General features: G+C 38.7%; 1 protein-coding gene across 3 annotated transcripts in view; it reads right to left on the reverse strand.

Moving 5' to 3' along the window:
- LOC149323244 (choline transporter-like protein 1) overlaps positions 1-21,195 on the reverse strand; it is a 118,159-nt gene that overhangs the window by 38,367 nt on the left and 58,597 nt on the right. For all 3 annotated transcript variants that reach the window (XM_089488638.1, XM_089488639.1, XM_089488637.1), the window contains exons 5-7: positions 13,604-13,697; positions 3,761-3,930; positions 176-265 (exon numbers count right to left, since the gene is read on the reverse strand). In XM_089488638.1, the coding sequence (XP_089344764.1) occupies positions 176-265; positions 3,761-3,930; positions 13,604-13,697 (354 nt within the window). The remainder of the gene's footprint in view (positions 1-175; positions 266-3,760; positions 3,931-13,603; positions 13,698-21,195) is intronic.

Genomic DNA, 21,195 nt, shown 5'->3' on the forward strand with positions numbered 1-21,195 from the left:
AACTACCATGCAAGATCTTGAGAAAACAAGTGAAACATGAACAGTGTTCCTACAGGGAAAAAATGGTCAACGGCTTTCAAGGAGTGAGGTAAAGAAGGGGAAATAAAAGATTTGCATATGCTTACATAAAGATGAACAGGCCATCTAAGGTGACAGATTAGTTTCTGCAACTTACCAAGAGATCCCAGTACAACAAGTATTGTTAAGATCCACACAAGTACTCTTGAAATATATCTGATTATCACCATCATAATCATGGAAAGCACTGGAGGGAAATAAAAGAGAATAAGTATGGGAATTATTATAGCTATTTTACTCAAAAATATAACTGTACTACTATACAGTCTGACCCACGTTATCTGTGGCTGATACATTCCCAGACTTACCACAGGCAGCAAAAACTGCAGATAATGGTGAACACTATATTTCGAGCAGAGGTTGATCACTGAATTGTGCTGTAGGGACTCCAGATACCTAGAGAAGTGGTTGCTCTAGCCATCTGGAGGTCCTCCAGCACAACTCTATGGTCAACTTCTGCCAGTGCTATTTTTGTATACTGCATGAATTTTTAAAATAAAAATGTACAGAACAAACCACCTGTTCAATTTCTGATTTGTCAATTAAACAAAGCAATCCTGCCTGAATATTAACACATAGTGTATCTATATTTATTTATGACAGAGATGTAGACATATACAATGAGAATAAATGTGGCATGATATAACTGCAAGTTTACTATCATGAGTTGCAAAAATACTGCACAACTCATGGTGAGCACAATCCAAAATGGTGCATGCAGACAGGCATGTTCAACAAGCACAATTATGATGGCGAATGTGAATTAAGATGTTAAATATTGTGATTTTCAAAACTTATATTCTATGCTATCCTTCAATGACTTTCTTTCAGGAGAGGCCATTTAAAAAAAAACACCTTTTACTGCCAACCTTCTACTTAATTTTTTCACTTGTTTTGGAGCCAAGAAGATTTCATTTGTTTGGTACTCAGTTGATGTCAGTGTGGCACGATACACAAGATGTGTGATATAGAAGTACAATAGTTTCTTAAAAACATGGAAAAATCCAATTACTTCCAAATTGTAAGGATCTGCTGCTGGTCATGCGTACTAGAAAGAAGCTAACTGACTTAAGATACACAGTATGTGTACCATTATATGTAAGTATATGCATGTGCATACACATATGTAAACGTACAGCATGGTGAATGTACAAAATGCTGAAAGTATCTAAAAACACAAAGATCTACCAGTGAAAACTTAGATAAGATTTTGAACACACATAAGTGCATACTGATAAGGAAGGGGGCATAGACCTATCTATTGTTTTGGAGATTCATTAATTTTATCTGAGATTGTCAACATCCACCATTTTGGGAGATATTCACTTTCCATTCACCATGACATATATAAAGTGGAGAAGTAAGCATGTGAATGCTTTTAATTAAATGTAATACAATCTGTAGTGACTGAACAACCATAATGTAATTAAACACTAAGAAATCATGCAATATTAGTTGTTGTTATTATTATTATTATTATTACTATGCTTTATTTATATAGTGTTGTAGATTTACACAATAATTGAAAAGTTAATTATTTACCAAGTTGATTATATTCAAAGTTTTCCATTTGTATAGTTACTCCAAAATGAATGGCTTTGATGTGCTATAGGTTTTTTTTACAATTTTAATTGCCTGCAAATTCTACTGCCTTGTTATGACCAGCAGGTTTAGCAAGAAATTTAACAACACACATAAAACAAATTCCTGTTTTAACTATTTTGAGTTGTCATTGTTAAGTAATGGGGGACATCAGTATTTTTGTGTGCTACATATTAGGATCTCCTTTGTATATATTTTAGTTGAACATTTAAATTAAGTTAATTGGGATGCATATACCATTACAGAATATACTGATGGAAGATTATGTATTGATTCTATTAAAACGTCAATGTAGTGAATAATCTAATGCAAGTTTTGTTTTATTAAACTACATTTAAAACTTATCAATTTGCTGTGGCTTCCCCATAAAATACTGTCTGGCCTGTGTATCCATAGGGTATACATTCCCAGACTTATCACAGATAGTGAAAATTTCAGATAATGGTGAATGCTAGATTTTTGGCAGAAGCTGACAACAGAATTGCACCGGAGCACCTAAAGAGACTCCCCCCCCCCCCCCCCGGAACAGCATAAAATTGCTGTTACTGATCCTGCAGATAAGGGGGTTGGACTGTTTATACATTCTAAGAATTTCAAGGTAAATTAGTTCTTATTCATGCTCTTGTCCTCTATTATTTTGACAATTAACTCTTTACACAAAGTTGAGAAATTTTAATTTGGGCTACAGTCTTTAATCCATTTAACAGGCAGCTAGTGAAGTGCGATTTTAATTAAAGCTGGACTGAATTTTCAGCCTTCACCATTTGAGGCAAACATTTAACTTCACAATATCAAGAATAATCTGAACCTTTTCCCAATTTCTGTCCTATTTGTACTTTTGCTATTATTATTCCTCAATCATGGCATCTTTTAGATTTTTGTAAACATGGTTATTTTTTTTCTCCTTCCCTATCTAACTTCAGCTAGTCAAGGAAAATGGTGGTGTCAGTAAAAACAAAAGTACACTGTCCCACCATGAAGCTGTGCAAGAACGTGCATTCTGGTGCACACGTATGCACAGCCTTGAGAACAATACGGCAGAGACAGGCAATACTCACTCTAGGTTGCATTTTAATGTACATCTCAGTCAACATTCTCTGTTTATTTCAGTGCACAAACTTTATTTAGAATCTTCCACTGAAAAATCATTGAGAATGTGGTCACTCAATGGGAGTAAGATGGGGGCAAAACATCCATAAACATGGAGTTAAAAGCTGTGGTATCCATTTATTGATTGACTGACAATGCTTTTGGGGATTTATTGTGTTTCTGTAATAAGGAATGAGAGAAAATAATAAAGACAATGTTTTCCTGCTAATAATGAATGGTAGTGTCTGTTTATTAAAAGTGGAAGGAAGATTCCCTGCTTTTCACACAACAGTGACAACAGCGCAACTGTATTATATATATGATAATTTATAATTTTACTAAAATGTATCTGATAAATCCATTTATTTGGTTTAGGTATTATGGCCCTCTATTGCTTGAAATAGCTCAGTGCAGCTTAGGACAAAGGCTCCCAGGTGGTATCCTATTTAGGCAGCATTAAAGGGAAAGGCCTATTTACTCCTGTAATGAAAGAACACAGAATGCCTTAGACCATTCTGTTTTCATCAGCTAAAATCAGATGATTAATCAACTAATTTTTTAAAAAATTGGTTTACCAGCCTTACTTTAAACTTGAGTCCCTAAAGACATTAAGATATAAATGTCTATATTCACTTAGCAGTTTGAACCCAAATTAATTGAGACAGCAGCCCAACTACAAGTCTTCTGAACTGTGTATATTGGGACATGGGTTTGTTTATTTTTTTGGTAGGTGGCAGAAGATTCAGTGGCAGCAACACTGAACTGAGTAAAAATCCCCACGTTAGTTGTATATAACTGATATATAACATACAACATATATTCATGTATAAAGAACATTTAATTCAGCTGCTGGGTAGAAACTGAATTTAAAATAGTCTCCTATAATATTTAATACTGAACATGCTTTCTTTTCATATTGTAGGAACAGAAGATGTTCATATTCTCCTGCTGCATACTACAGAAATAGCTAAGAACGAGAAAAAAAAATTACCTAGTGATAACAAGCAAAGTCCCAATATAATCTCTCTGCAGGTCATTACTCCACTAATCAGCCTGTGCAAGACACTACTGTCACTGACAAAGGTGATCAGGGCCTCTGCAAACTTGGCATAGCAGGAAATGTTCACAGGAGCACAGCGATGGAAGAATGGAATAGGTGCACTGGTGATACAAGAAAAAAAAATCAGAAAAAAAATTACTCCTATGTAATATAAATGCCACATCAACACACAAATGGAAGGTGAATTGATGCAATACACTCCACCCTCATCAACATTCTTAACAAGGAGCCATGAGATTAATGTAAAGGTGCTGCTATAAATGAAGATGACTAATGGGTCATGATGCACTACTAAAGAACAAAGATATCCTGAGGGTGGAGTGTACATTCTGAATGCTTCCCACCCCGTCTTCAAAGACAAAACAAAACTCATCTCACCAAAATGAAACTGGTTTTAAGCTGTGCTTTTAAAACAGAACTGTGTTGCGAGCCGCCCTGAATCCCAATTTTGGGGGAGAAAGCAGGATATAAACAAATATAACAACAACAACAGCAGCAGCAACTATCTATTTAATTCTTTTTTTCACTTTTGTAAATTAAAATGCACTTTTTAAAAACAAAAAACTCATCTAATTCAATCTGTTGTTTGTTGTTATTGTGTGCATTAAGGTTGTTTCCAACTTATGGCGACCCGAAGGCAATCCTATCATGGGGTTTTCTTGGCAAGGTTTGTTCCGAGGAGGCTTGCCATTGCCTTCCCCTGAGTCTGAGAGCATGTCACTTGCATCAATCTGTTGTAACTACATATAATATGAAGGCTCTGAGCCAGTTCCTGAAAGAACTGACTGTGGCAAGTCTGCAGCAAGCAGGTTTGCATAACACAAAGATGTATTGGTATAAAGGCTGCTTGCCTTACAGAAAACACTAAGAATAAAGATGTGGAGTCTATGCTACATGTACAAACCAGAAGCCATATTGGCCTTATATATGCAGCACAATGGGGGTAAGTGCGTGGGGAGTGTCCCTTCTGGCTACAGCCTATATAATACTAAATGCCTTTCTGCTGGGTTTCACAATATTATGAACACACTGGGACAGAAGACAGAGAAGAGGTAAGACTTGAAAAGTTCTTGGTGTATGTGTGCAAACTTGTAGGTAACAATGGCTATACAATTCAGACCTGCTTACTCACAGAACTATAGCAGAAAAACTACCAATGAACAACTGCGCCAAAATCAATCTATAGTCTAATGTGGACACTTCGCACAGCAATAAGGCAACATTTTACTGTGCCTTATTCTGACATATTATTGCTAGAAACAAAATATGGTACCTTATTAAAATACTGCCTAACAGTTGGGGCAGAGGCCTAATTCCTTTCCCAATAGAGGTTGAGTTTCAATTTTCCAGAATTTTGAAAATCCAAAACTTATTTCACAGGTGGCTAATATAGAGCCACTTTTGCTTTCTGATGGTTCAGTGTACACAAACTTTATTTCATGCACAACATTGTTGTTAATACAGTGGTGCCCCGGGTTACGAAATTAATTCGTTCCGCTGTCAATTTCGTAACCCGAAAGGCTTTCGCAAGCCGAATTCCCATAGGCGCTAATGGGGAAAAGCCGCGATTCCGTGTGAAATCGCGCCGAAAAGCACCAAAAGTTTTTTCGTAACCCGAAAAAACTTTCGTAACCCGGAACAATGTTTTCCAATGGGATTTTTTCGTATCCCGAAAATTTCGTAACCTGGGTATTTCGTATCCCGAGGTACCACTGTATTATGTAGGTATCAAGTTACTTTCAGGCTACATTTGTAAAGTATCTGCAAAACATAAATGAATTTCATGTTTAGACTTGGGTCCGATTTCAAGATAGCTTATTATGTTATGCAAATATTTCAAAATCTGAAAAAGTCCAAAACTCAAAACACTTCTGGTCCCAAACATTTTAGATAAGGGAGACTCAATCTATCCTATGGTAAAAATCCACCCTTACCCAATTTTCAAGCCCTCCTGTATCTCACAATTTATAGAAATGAGTGGATGTTAATTTGAAGTTCTAAAGAAAGATTATTTTCAGCACACCAAAAGATCTATCTCCTCTCAATCATCAGGAATTGGCAGGAGGGGAAACTGGTCATGCAGATCTCATACAGAAATTCCCTGCAGGATGCAGCGGGAGCCCCTTAGGATGTGGGGCACCAATTTATATCCATCACCTAAACCCAATATGGCACTGGCATGACATTGACCGCACACTAGAAGTTGTTTCTTCTTCTCCCCAAAGAGCTGCCTGAAACATGGCACCAAGATTTTAGGGTGTACAAGGGGTTGCAGGAGGAGGAAGAAATGACTACCAGCTTTGTTGATCTACCAGCAGGCATCTAACCCTGGATCCTACTCTATAAAAATCTCCCTTCCCTAAACTTTGCTAGGAATACCCAACACACCAGTCATCTGTATGTAACATGGCATTAACTCTAACTGTTCTAACTGCAACTTTCTCCCAAGTTAATTATTCTTCCCCATTCCTACTCAACAGTCAACTGCATTTCTGCTGCCAAAATTTATAGCAGACTGTCAAGTCTGTCTATTTTTAATTCTCCCTTGCATGCAGAAAACCTTTTCCCTTTTTATTCACAAGACATTCGCCTTTTTAATTAGAGTCAGTGACTAGAATCACACTTTCATATTCAAATTAAATTTTTCATTTAACCTCTAAGTTCTTTTTTGAATCAATTCCTCCTGTTTATCTTGTCAGGTTAAGCAACAAACATGGACCATAATGCCTTTTGAGCCCTCAAATGGAAATTTTTCAAAACACATAACTTTCACTTCAGACAAGCAAAACAGAATATGCTACCTTCAATCTTACATCTCTGTACAGTATTTATTACCTGCAAGCAAACATTAAAATAGCCACTGTCTAACTGTTAACCCCAAATTAAGAGGAAATTACTACCTACTATATCCAGAAAATTTTTGAGAGGCTACATCTCTACATAATCAAAAGGCTGTTCTTAGCTATAAAGTCTCATATGAACTGTCATGTAAGGCATAATTCATGCAAACAGCAGGCTGACACGTAACTTAACATATCACTTCAGATTGTGCGTGGGGACCATATGGTAAACTGCACATTTTATGATTCTCCACATAATAAAACGGAACTTTCTGCACAAAGAAAGTTATATATCCAGGAGGAATGCATGCCTTTCTCTCAATATGCTAGCTTTCGATGGGTAGGATTGTTGTTTTCAACTGGGAAACATTAAAACTTAAGGTCCCCTACTTGTAATCTGAAGTGCTGAAGTCTATAATCGCCAGGGTCAGAATACAGATGGTCTCTAGCTTTCAGAGGCATTATACATTAAATGAGAAATTTTTACAAGTTTACAAGGACCCTGGAAAATCTTGTGGTGCAGCTACACTGTAGAAATAATGCCATTTGACACCACTTTAACTGCTATGACTCCATCCTACAGAATCCTGGGATTTGCAGTTTTGTAAGGCACTAGCACTCTTTGACAGAAAGCACCAAAGACCTTATAAAACTACAAATCCTAGGACTCCAGAGGATGCATCTACAGCAGCAACAGAGAGACCCGGGACATGTAATTTTTAGGGTGTAAGACATCTAGGTTACATTTCCCAAGGATCCTGAGTTCCTCCATTTCACTGTTCAAGGAACTAGAGGAATGACAACATTGCAGAGACAATTCTTACATCTCACAATTGTCAAGCATGAAGGAAAGGCTGAAGGAAAGAGGTAAGCATAAGAGGGCTCAACAGTGTGTCAGAGACCTGGAAAGTTTAGGGAACAGTTTTTGGGTTTATGTCATATTTGTAATTATGCTGCCAGGAGCACAACAGCAACCTAAATTTTAGAGCTATTTTCCATTTTCTATTATAGAGAATCACTTATTAGACTGGGCCTTTGTTATCTGCTGGGGTTTGGTTCCAAGACCCCCATGGATAACAACATCTTTGAATGCTGAAATCCCACTAAATATAATGGCATAGCAAAATGGTGTCCCTTATATAAAATGGCAAAATCAAAGTTTCCTATTTGGAATTTATATTTATTTTGAATATTTTCAAGCTGTGGATGGTTGAATCCGTGGAAAAAAATCTGTGGATAAGGAGGGCCGACTGTATTATCCAAGACCATCCTGAACATAGCTGAGAAGATTTTTGCCCATCACTAGTAAAAAGGAGCACTCTCCAGGAACAGTCATATTACCTCTTCTGCTGTTTGTGTGAACCAGGACTATACAAAAGCATTTGGCTCATGCGCTTTAATTTTTCCCAGTTATAAAGTTATATCTTTCACAGGGAATATTAAGAAAGAAAGAAAAAGGTCTTTAACAAGGAATCAAACAAAAAATCATGAGAAAACTCAGAAAGATATTAGACTTAATTTTACCACACTAAATGTCCTTATATGCAATTATTTTAAAAATCCTGAAGTTGCTTGTTCTCAATGAATAGTTTCATCGTGAAGGTAGAATCTAAGCCCTGGTGATTCAGTGGTTAAATGCTGGTACTGGTACTGCAGCCACAATGTTGTAAATTCAATCCTAGAGGAGGGCTCAAAGGTCCATTCAGCCTTCCATTCTTTCGTAGGTCGGTAAAATAAGTACCCAGCTATTGTAAACTGCTTAGGGAGTACTAGTTCCCTGATAAGCAGTATCGAAATACACTTGCTATTGCTAATAGTGGTTGCACAAGTGGAAGACTGGATTCCAGTGGAACCAAGAATGGAAGGGAACCTCCACTGCAGACTCCTATGCATGCTAAAAACTAGCTCTAGAGGTCTGGAAAACCCACCAGAGATAGATTTCAGAAGCTGTGGATGATTTTATGGAGGAGGTGAAGAAAAGGAGATTCCAACAGGTGCAGAACACTGGATTTAACCCAAAGCTATTACTCAAGGTGTGAACCCCCTTACTTCTTTCCAACCAGCAGCCAATGGTAGATAATGCTGGAAACCTCAGCACAACATCTGGAGGACTACCATTGCCCATCCCTGAGATAACAGGAATAAAATTTTCTGTTCCTACAGAATGACATATGCAAACATCAAGGCTGACCCACTAGATCAAGGTCCAACAAATTACTTCAAAAAACAACCATCACTTCCTATTTGCATATTGAAAATAAACAATTTCAAATTGCATAGGTCTCCAAGTGAGAATACTACTCAAATACTATTTGGGGCCACTGAACTAGTTTTTATGGTCGTTAAGACTGTCACCATAGCCCTTTGGAGTATGACTCTACTCCCTCAACAAAAAGACAATACATATGGCTTGAAAAAAAGTTTACTTTGTTTTCTCCATTGCCTCCATCTCCCCTGTTATCAGTTACTTATTATTACCTGAACTCCCTTTTGGTGAGGAGACTGATTATCTAGCACATTTGAAATTACCTAGTTTTATGTGTAGGAGACAAAATTTAACTTTGCAATAATGAATTAAAAATGAGGTCAGTTGTTACTACATGATGTCTTGGAAAAAAATAGGACTCTTGAGAATTTAGCACATGAGACCAATTTCTATTTCAGTACTTCTGGCTCAGATAGGTGAGATGGACTGGCCCTTCTTTAATAAGAAGCAGGATAATGAATTTAATCAGAGTGACTCTTCATTATTTTATTAATGGTTGTTGATTATATCCAAAGATATTATATGCCTTAATGGAATTGCAGTTCTTCTCAAGTATAATCCCTCCTTTAATAATAATCATAACTCAGTACAGGTGTAGGTGGGCATTGTATACAGACTTCAGAAAAGCCAGATGTGTAATGTAATGTTGGCATGAAAACAGAAACATTTCAGAATGATATTTCTTGGGCCTGTAAAAGAGTAAGAAACCCAAGAAATAAATACAATCCTTCCCTTGTAGTCATTTCATCTGCGGAGTAGGTAAAGGTTTCTTTTCCCTTGGACAAGTTTGTCTGGTTGTGTCCGACTGTGTTCATCTCCATTACTAAGCTGAAGAGCCTGTGTTGACAAAGGTAGCTTCGTGGTCATGAGGCCAGCATGACAGCACAGAACGCTGTTACTTTCCCACTGAAGTAGTACCTATTTATCTACTTGCACTTTTACATGCTTTTGAACTGCTAGGTTGGCAGAAGCTGGGACTAGTGACAGGAGCTCATTCCATCCTGTGGCACTTGGATCTTGATCTTCAGACCATGTGGTTGTCAAAGTCAGCATCTTAACCACTAAGCCACCTTCAAAATAAAAATAGCAAGTACATTTCTATACCACTTATCCGTGCACTTAAGCATACCATAAGCAGTTTACAATGTATCCCAATTACCCTTATCATGCTGGGTACTCATTTTTGCGACCTCAGAAAGATACAAGGCTGAGTAGACCCTGAGCCTCTGTCCGGTACTGAACTCACAACCTTGTGGTTTGTGCGTGAGTGGCTGCAGTTCAGGCATTTAGCCCTTTCATCACTAGGATTCCTATGGGCCATGCCCAAAAATGGAAAGACATAGCTGGTTACTGGTTGATAAAATTACAGTTGGCCCTTCTTATACACAGATTTTTTATACATGGATTCAAGCATTCACGGTTTGAAAATGTTCAAAAAAAAGTATAAATTTCAAATATCAAACCTTGATTTTCCATTTTTTATAAGGGACAACATTTTGCTATGTCATTATATTTAATGGGACTTGAGCATCCACGGATTTTGTTATCCACGGAGGATCTTGGAACCAAACCCCAGCGTATAAAAAAGGGTCCACTGTATATGATTTTGCTGAAATAGACAAATCTGATTAATGAAAAGTCACTAAATTATTTTTAAAAGGAATGGAAACTGATAGTTGATTTTATGGGGAAACACTGGGCAAGAAACAGAAATTTTAGGATCTAAGGAATAGTAGAATGGAATAACATGTAGAAATGTATTTTAATACACATTATATATTTAGAGGATGTAATCTATTTGAAAAATACAGTCTTTAGCCAACAAGTTGGAAGTCATTTGTTTCCCTTTTCTTCCTTTTGTTATTTTGTGTAGTATCCGTGTAGTAGTTAGTTTGTGTAGTTTGCAAGAGTTAGTTTTAGGATTGTAGTTTGGCTGGTTTTTTTGTTTGTTTGTTTGTTTGTTTGTTTGTTTTTTGGTTGTTCTCGTTATATGTTGTTTTATATTATTAAAAAAATGTATTAATATATTTTTTAAATGGACCATGCAGAGCAAGCTGTGCCCTGGAAAGAAGAGCACAAGGAGAACTCCACAGGCATTAAAGGCTCAACAGAACTGCTGGGAAAACTCTCACTGCCCACTCATAGTGTTGTATTACCTACAGAAGCTGCATGGCCTAGATATGAAGCTTTGTCCACACAGAAGTTGTATGGCCTAAGATACAAAAAGAAATCTTAGGAAGAACAGAAATTATATTTAGTGACAATTCTCACAGGAGTGTCAAATTCCTTGTTCTCCTCAGGAGAACAGAGGTTAGATTTAATTAGACATCTACATACTTCACTGTATGACAATGGTAATTCTGAAAATTGCATATTTTAGCTTCCAATGTAATATCAACCAGGCTTGAAGGCTATGAACTTTGATATTTAACAAGTAAACATTTTAGTCCTCCATTAAACAGAACAAAGACAGGCAAAAAGCGCCATCATGGGGCCGATTTTAGGGCTCGGAAAACGGAATGTCCGCATGCTTCTGAGCCCTACCGCACACTTCCGGCGCCATCATGGCTCGTCCCCGTCTACATGGGGGCTGCCATGATGACATACGCATGGTGGCACCATGCGGACGTCATCATTGTGCGTGAGGGCGCCAATGGCACCTCACATACACCCTAAGAAGAACCCACTGGGAGCGAGTTCTTTTTAGGGGTCCCGAGTCCGTGGCGTTTGGTTGCTCCAGTTTCCATGTGGGGCAGAAAGGGGCGGCGTCTCGGCGCTCCTTTCTGCCCAACTGTATCTGGCCAATGTCGAAAAGCAAGTTTCTACTAAGACTCCTAAAGTGAGAAGAACGCTATTCGGAAGGGCAAACACTTGTTCACATTTCATAATTCAGTGTCCATCTTACAATAGGAACTATGATCAATTTCTCATGAATCCTATTTCCATCCCTTCCTTTTCATTATGACACTATTTTGCAATTAGTAGAGAAAGATGCAATACAGTGCGCCTGCTTCATATGTGGGCGCGCTATATGCTGATTTGAGCATATGCTGAAACATGTATAGCGCCATCGCGCCACCACGTTCACAAGCACACACATTTTTGGCTTACGCAGGGGGGGCGGAACGGATCCCCCGCATAAGCCAAGGGCGCACTATACAACCTGTTACCATTTTCAGTGATATAGTTGATTTAATCAAATATGATTACAGTGGTACCCCGGGATACGAACGCACCGCGTTACGAAATTTTCGGGGTACGAAAATCTTAGATTTAAAAAAACTGTTCCGGGTTGCGAAGATTTTTTTCGGCTTACGAAGATTTTTTCGGCGCGTTTCGGCGCGAAATTCAAAAGCCGCCGCTAGCCGCTAGCGGCTTTCCAGCGGCTTTTCGGGGCTTTTCGGGTTGCGAAATGTATCGGGTTACGAACGGCGCCGCGGAACGAATTAAATTCGTAACCCGAGGGAGCACTGTACAGCAAATGGGCATTAGAATAAAACATGGAATCTACACAACTTTCTGTTCATGGAGGATTTCTGAAATGTTCACATATGTAAGTTGAAAGGCCAATACAAATTTGGAGACAAAGAGCACGACACAGCAGCGGACTAATGGTGGTGTCCCGTGTACACAGGCGACACCATTTTGATGTAAGCGACGCCCAGTATATACACATAGCTGCGCGTCGATTACGCCACGAGTGTGCCCGGCGGCTCAAAATGAACCGTTTTTCTGGGTTCTTTCTACTCTGCAGGGACACCACTCAGTTTGGCGGCTTCCGCGTCCCTCCAGAGGAAAATAGGCCACCAGAAGGCTGCCCTTTTGGGGCGGTCTGTCCCGGGCCTCAGACACAGTCACAGCAGAGACACGGTGCTCAACAACACTAAAGCAATTTCCTAGTTTTCTAAGAAATAACTGTGTTAGTCTCTTGAAGCATAAAAAGGAAGGTCTGCACACCCCGCCCTGCAAGCGGCCAGAACCTGCACTTTCCTACCTGTCTGTTTTGGGCTCAAGAAAGCTAAAATAAAAACCAGTTAATCTTCAAGGTACTGCAACAGTCCTTTGTTTTCTCTCCCTCTCCCCGCTTCCCCCTTTTTATACAACAAAACAATACAGCATTTCATTTATTTATGCAAAAATATAACAGCCAAGCAGCTTAAGGGTTAACTGCATGTATCAGAAGTCTTTATAAATATATAGGGAAATATTCCTTGATAAATTTGACTCGTTTTCATATTCTAGATTGGGAAACTCAGAACAAAATTTTAGGGCACAGACAAGGCAACCCCCACTCTAATGAAATGCTAAAACAAAAGACATCACAAATTATAACAGAAATAACAAACCTTTTCATGCACATGCACCAAGCACTACCCCTTCCCTATCTGTTTCATAGGATTCAAACTTAACAGTGCCGCCTATCTCCGTCAAGTGCCAAGCTGATTGGTAACAGCAGAATCAACATAGCACATTTTCAATGTATTTTTAATAAAACATATGAAATGTGAAACAAGAGCTTTTTAAAGAAGTGCAGTCTTTAGAAGGGACTCCATCAACATACCCTACAGTGTCATGCAGAACTCTTAATATGCCCATGGAGGCATTTAACGTCATATAAACAAAAATTAGGCTCAGACAAAAGAATAAGACATGAAGGAGTATGTTTACCTCTCTGGAACTGGGAGCTTGGGGCAAAGCTTATCAGCCCTTGAATCTGTAGTGTATTCAGATGGCTTTAGTTCATAGCTACATAAAGTAGAACCTGTTTAAAGGACAAAAAATAGAAAAATAAACAGAGAATATTACTTGATAAGAAATGAGACAGTATGCCCACTGACCTTAGAAACAAGATCACTAGTTGTAACATTCCATTCAGTAATACCAGATGCAGGTGGAACAGAGCTCTGGAACGTGATGCTAAAGAGGGGTGGGGAAAATGTGGTTCCCTCAAGGCTGCTTTTGCAGCCCTCAATACCACCAGATTCCTTAGCTTCTCATTCTGCCTCTTGCTGCCCCTGTGTGACTTGTTTCTTCTGGAAGTCTCATGACACAGTTCAACATGTTTAAAAATTCTGTTTTTCAGAACCAGAAGGTAACTTTTGGCCACTTCTGGCTTCATTTCTTCTTCCCTGGACAATTTTGGCAGTCCACACAACTCCAGAGAACCCCAGAGCACCTTCACTGCTCACAGAGGATGGCATATATCACATTAGAGGATGAGCAAGTAAAAGTGCATCTACTATTGTGGGTTATGTGATAAGGTCCTGCATTGACATTTCTTAAGTGGATGTATGGACAGAGTGGACATTTGGGTTTGTGGCAAGGTCTTGTACCCATCTCCCCATTTATGTTGTGTGTCTTCCTGTAAGTAAGTAACTGTTATCAAATAATAGCTTTTCTCCATTATCCTTCCATAGTGAAGCTATACTAGAATTAAATCCCAAACCTGTAGGTAAATTTCAGCACCATCTAAAAATATGCATGTAGTTATTTAAACACCTCTTCAGATAGTGAGCAAACCCAACCCTCATGGACTGTATTCAAAACAAAGATACTCAATAGAAAACGACTAGCCATTATCACTATGTGAGTACATGTCCCTCTTTTTACATAATGATATAAATTAATTCCTTTAATTTCATTGATAGAACCCATTCTTACAATTGTCAAGCTGACTACCAACTCAAAATACAAGTCTTTAAAATGGAGCAGCAGAAGAAAAATAACAGTAGTTCAAACCTAAACTGTAAAGAACTCATTTTTGATTAGTCAAAGTCCTAAATCCTAGCTCCCAAGAAACAGAGAACTAGAGAAAGAAAAATCAGGAGATCAAAACTGAGTGGAAGATAGTGGACAAATCTTTGCAAGGTTTATGGTCATTCAAGCTATCAAAAAGCATTTATAACATGAACCTCAGTACAAAAATAACACTCTCATTTCTCTCACTTCTTGACAATCCCTCTACACACTTCTAATGGGCCCCAAAATGCTCAAAAGCATTTTTGTTCACTTTCTGATGGACAGTCACTGATGCAAACACAATCCGTGAAGAAAGGTACTCCCACTCCCAGCAGCCAAGTACAAAACACATTGTTTCACATTTCTTTTTCTTCCAAGTCTTTTTATATTGTCTATATAAATGTACATGACAACACTGACAGATACAGACAATTCTAGGCTATTAGGAAGGACTCTGCCAAGGACCCTCACACAATACTATTGAACCATGAAATATCAAACCAAAACATCTTATGTATCCATTACAGCTTCTCAAAATTGTATTTCTGTTGAAATAACAACTTTGGGTTACATGCCATCTGGCAGAAATCCAAGAGCTGCAAGAAGCCATTTTTCCATAGCAATTTAACTACCAATCCTAGGCTGCAATACAATTCACACTTACTTTTGAGAAAATGCTACTGAAAACAATGAGACTTGCTTCAAAGCAAACATGCTGAGAATCGAACTGAAAACAACAAAATCAGCATCCTCAGTGACAATTCCATGGCTTCGATAGCCTCAGTTTCTGTTTGTTCCCCATTGGATATTCATTGAAACATTGATTGATTGATTGATTGATTGTATTTATACCCTGCCCTTCAGCTCTAATGACATTTAACTTAAAACAGAAGGCATTGTAATAAACAGTAGTTCAGTTCTATATATACATATGCTGCATTGGAAGAGCTTCAAATGTAAGTGATTAAAATAGAGATGTGGGGTTTGCAGACATCCCCATGGCCCGATACTCAAAACTCCCCCTTTTAAAAATGTTTCTAATCTTTGTCACTGACAAAGAAACCTTAAAGGGTGTTTCTATAGTTTTGATTCTAAGTTGATGAGTAAAATGTCTGAAGCTGAATATCAGACCAGAACTCTATTAAACACTGTGATATCAAATTATTAAGATTCACACATTATTATGTGATTATTTTTACAAATTGCTAAGAAATCCATAAGTACAATAATATACAAAATTCACAAAACAGTGATATCTTTATTGAGCCAACTAAAATGTACAATATATATTGTGAATATATAAAGCTTTGAAAGCCTGCAACATGTATATTGTGCATTTTAGCTGACCAATAAAGGTATCACTGTTTGGTGGATTTTTGATTAGATTTGCTAAATAGCCAATATGGCTAACCCTGGATGTTTTCTGGATTTTAAGATACCACATTATAGCTGCAACTGGGGAATCTTAAAGAGTTAGCCAGTGGAATGGCTATTTGTGCTTTCAATCTCCAACAAAGATAAAACATTTTTCTTCTTCTTCAATTTGGACTGGATTGGCATATTTTACCTCAATCCCATCTAAAGTTTTCCTGATGCAAAAGCATGAAGACTTCTCCAGAAATCCAGTGTCCTCTGCCTAACAAAGAGACCTGTGGCCTCACAAGGATGGAAACATATTGGTCTTTGTTGTGATGCAAATGGATGTAAAATTTCCTGGACTTCTGAGGATTTGCCAGTTGCTACATGGCCAGAAGGAGAAGGTGCCAGCTTGCAAAATATGTGGCTTCCTGGCAGTGTGTACCAGGCCAAAGAGTGGTATGCAATTAAAGCTGGGCATTACATTTCTTGTTACCTCATGATCAACAATTTAAATTTATTTAATCATCATCATCATCATCATCATCATCATCATCATCATCATCATCATCATCGGTGTCCCATACTGGGGTATCACCCAGTGCAGGGAGCAGGGCTTCAGGGGTAGAGCCAAAAGAGGCCCTTCCCTGCCTCCCTGCCCATGCAGCTTTGCTTTAAAGGTGGGGGGTAGGGACGAAGAGGGCCCAGCGCCACCATCCCTGCTCTGTGCAGCTTTACTCTAAAGTAAAGGTGCACAGAGCAGGGACATGTGGTGCCAGGTTTTTTCCCTCCCTACCGTGTGCCACGGCACATGGCAGGGAGTGGGAGCACTCACCAGGTGTCACCTCCCTTCTGTGGTGTCACCCGGCATGGCCCGCACCCCCCTGGTGATGCTAGTGATCATTACTTTTATTATTATTTCTTACCTGCCTCTCCACATGGATTGAGGTAGGGGACAACAACAATTAACAATAAACATCAGTTAAAACACACATCAATTTAAAAGAACATATAATATGTATTAAAACAATCCACAACTAAAATTCATCACATAAAATTCACAATTTAAATTCATCTGGATAAGCCTGACAGAAGAGACAAGTCTTCACTGCTCTTTCAAATTCAGACTGCTTATGCAGCTGTTCAATTTCTTCTGGCAGGTCATTCCTCAGTCTAGGGGCAGCTGAACAAAAGGTCGTCTGGCTCGTAGTTGTCAACCTCATCCTGGCTGACTGGAGTAGATGTCCACCAGAGGACCTGAGTGCACGGGACAGATTATATGGGAGGAGGAAATCCTGAAGGTAACCTGGAGCCAAACCATGTAGGGCTTTAAAGGTCACAACCAACACTTTGTATCTTGCCCACATACTAATGGCAGCCAGTGGAGTGATTTTAATATTGGTGTAATGTGATCACTCCTGGATGTCCCAATAATCAATATGGCTACTGTGTTTTGAATTAACTGAAGTTTCTGAACTCCATACAGAGGTAGCCCAATACACAGCACATTGTAGAAGTCCAGCCTTGAGGTTATCAGCACGTGCACTACTACTCCAGCTCTAGGTAGGGGTGTAGCTGGTGTAGCAGCCAAAGCTAATACTAAGCATCCGTGGCTGTGGCATCTATCTGAGATGTCATTTTGAGCGATGGATCCAGAAGCACTCCCAAGCTGCAAACACAGTCTTTCAGGAAGAGTGTAACCCCAGTCAGGACTAGTTGACACACCTCCAAACTGATGTTAGGACCTTTGACAGTAAGCACCTCTCTCTTATCTAGATTCAGCTTCATTTTTTCCTCAACCAGCCCACTACCTTCCTCCTCCAGGCATTCATTCAAAAGAGACACATTATCCTTAGCTGAAGCTGAAGTCACAGAGAAATATATTTGGGTATCATCAGCAAACTGATAGCACCCTGCCCCAAGCCTCCGGATGATCTCTCCCAGTGGTATTGTGAAAATGTTGAATAGCATTGGGGATAGAATGGCACTTTGTGGTATGCCTTATAACAGCTTTTTTTTTTTGAGGTGCAGCTATCCCCAAACACCACCATTTGGAACCTGCCCAAAAGATAGGACTGGAACCACTGAAGCACAGTGCCTCTGATTCCCAAATCCCCCAGGTGTTCCAGAACAATAATATGGTCAATGGCACTGAACACTGCTGTGAGGTCCAAAAGCACCAGCACGGGAACACTCCCCCTGTCAATGCTCAGGCAAACATCATCCACTAAGGTGATTTTAGCAGTCTCGACTCTGTACCCTGCTCTGAAGCCAGTTTGAAATGAGTCTACATAATTTCTATCATCGAAGACTGCCTAGAGTTGAAAGGCAACTGCCCTCTTGATCACCTTGCCTAGAAAAGGGAGATCTACAGTTGTGTAAGTACAGGGGATCCAGGGAAGGCTTTTTAAGAAGTGGTTGTACCACCACTTTTTAAAAACAAGATGGAAAACTTCCCTCCCTGAGAGATGCATTAATGATATTTGTATCTGAAACCTAATTGCATCTCCTCTCTGGATGACCAGCCAAGGACGGGGAAGTTGTCTTCCTTACTTGTCCCAGCAGCTTGTCTACATCAGCAGTACTCACCAACTGAAACTGATCCAGTGTAATCCTATTCAGTTACTGGACACCCCATTGTCGACCTCCGCTACAATGACGGCATCTAAATTGGCTTTTATCCAAGAGATTTTATCTGTGGAGTAATTGAAGAGTATCTGACTGTACTTTCTTGCCATTAATTCTGTTCTCCTCTATCTATTTAGCCAAACATATCCCTCAATTTCTTTGTGTGTTGCACCTGTTGCCATTTCAATACAGCCAAAACATCAGCATTTTAAGCAAGGAACTTAGGTGTGGACATTTAATTCACAAATATTCCTGTAATTAGACTTTTCAATTAAGTATGCAGACAGACTCATTCTTCAAGAGTACTAACAACACAACAGTTCTAATGACAGTGACAGGAGCAGATGCAAACTCAGCAATTACCAAGATTATGTGTTTTAATCTGTCCCAAATATATTTTCTGAATAATCTTTGGGTACTTCTTTTCTAGAAAGTTGTGGTTTACGAGAAGCATTTCAATTTCCTGCACTAGCAACTTTACAGCTCTGCAAGTGCTAACATTAAGATTTTTCCTCAAGCTGATCATGGAGCACAATCCTGGTTCCTATTAAAAAGCACATGGAGTATATGGATACCTAAAGACTGATAAGAACCAGAACCGAAATAATGCTAAGTCCTTCTCACTCATAATTTGTACCACACAGTAGAAAAGAGTTAGATTAGAACATGGGATCCTAAAATTATTACTGGATTGAGATGTCTCACCCATGAACAAAGAAGCTTTGTGTCCCTCCTCTTATCATGGAATGGACATAACTAGTGAAGCGGGCTTTACTACTCTACTCTGAATCTCCGATAACCTTTTGATCTGGATCAAAAGGTTAATCAAATAAGGTCAAATAAACTTGACACAGTCCAGTTTACTATATACAGTGAGCACGCATCATATGCAGGTTCACTTCTACAGCTTTCAGCATACACTGAAGCCGCGCGACAATGTAATGAATGGCCACACAACCGTGGTGTGCCCCATTATTTACAAAGTGGTGCCAGCATACACGATTTTCCCCTTACGCGGGTGTGTGTGTGTGTCCGGAACAGATCCTCTGCATAAGGGAGGAGAGCACTGCATTTGCTCGTATACCAGAACTGTAGTCTATTCAAACCATGGTCTGCAGCTCTAGTTTATGGGTAAGCAATGGTTTACAGTAGCAACCACCATGTTTTGCTGTTTTAACATCCTGCCCTCTCATTCTTAATTTAGCGGCAAACATAGTGGCTGCTACTGTCAAACCATTGCTTGCCCATAACCTAAAGCTACAGACCACAGACTGCAGTTCTGGTATATAAGCAAATAACAGAGGGTTTTTTGTGTGGAATGTATAACCACTGTGTCTAACCAATACACTATTCATCATAACTATATGTACAGTACAAAGCCTGTAAAACTATAATTACAGGGCCTGAACTATCCATTTTCCAATTTCTAGAAGGCAGGCAAAATGTTTCCAGTTAAATAAATTAGATCCAAATCATCTTAATTATTAAAATTTAACTAAGTCACCCTTCGCAAGAAAGTCCATTGAAGGGAATTACTTTTTCTCATTACTATATCTACAGCTTCAATCCAACAGTTCGTTTGTCCTGATGGTCAGCATTTGCATCTACTTTTTAATACGCTTACTTCAAGAACAAGCAGCTGCCCCCAAGGTCATACAAAGTGAAGAGAGATTAGAGTGTCTTTTCTGATAAAATCTAATGCCTTGGTTTAGGATTAGCGTGTTAATGCTAATTTAAAAACCTATGCAGGTTGGCATAGTAGACAAGGGAAAGAAAAAGGAACAGAAAAGAAAAAAAAAAAAAGGGGGGGGGGAGGAGAAAGAAAGCTTTTAAAATTGAAAGGGATTAATTTACCCTTTCAAATGTCACTATCAGAAATCTGTTTGGTGTAATTGTTGTTGCTGCTGCTGCAAATATTGTTGTGTCATAAAGAGTTACAATCACAGTACGCTAAGTGACAGAATACATACAAATCTTATGCATATACTGACAGGGCCAAACACCTTCTATCAAAGCCACTTTCATGCTACTACCTTGTTGGCTTGTTTGAAAAAGCTATATCCAAAATTACCTAGGAGGAACTATCATTAAAAACACAGAAGCTTATATCTAAGTGAACATGTGCAGGATTGCACTGTGAATGTGGCATGTATAGGATACGTCTAGATTTATCTTTCCATGTTTCCTTTTCTCCCAGGTGTAAAATTTAAAACCACATTTATTATAGATCTTCAGCCAAACATTTTTATAATGGACAGTCCAAAATTAGCAGAAAGAAACTGGAATGCATAGTTTATAAGAGAGACCAATTTCTGCCTCAACAATATTGCCTTTCACTATAGCTCCCCCCTATATATAGCCCAGTTGCATATTATATCAACTAGACCAAATATATGAAGCTAGAACCATTTTACTGCAAAAAGAGTAAATTCCTCAATTGCAGTTCTGTGTTTCTGCTGTCTGTTACAAAACTATCATCTTCATTAAATAAACCTGTGTGACGATTCTAAATAATCTTATTTCTTTCACATTCTCAG

This window comes from Sceloporus occidentalis, unplaced genomic scaffold (assembly GCF_023333645.1).
Source record: "Sceloporus occidentalis isolate IW3139 unplaced genomic scaffold, rSceOcc1.0.p SCAF_1, whole genome shotgun sequence".
Taxonomy (NCBI): domain Eukaryota; kingdom Metazoa; phylum Chordata; class Lepidosauria; order Squamata; family Phrynosomatidae; genus Sceloporus; species Sceloporus occidentalis.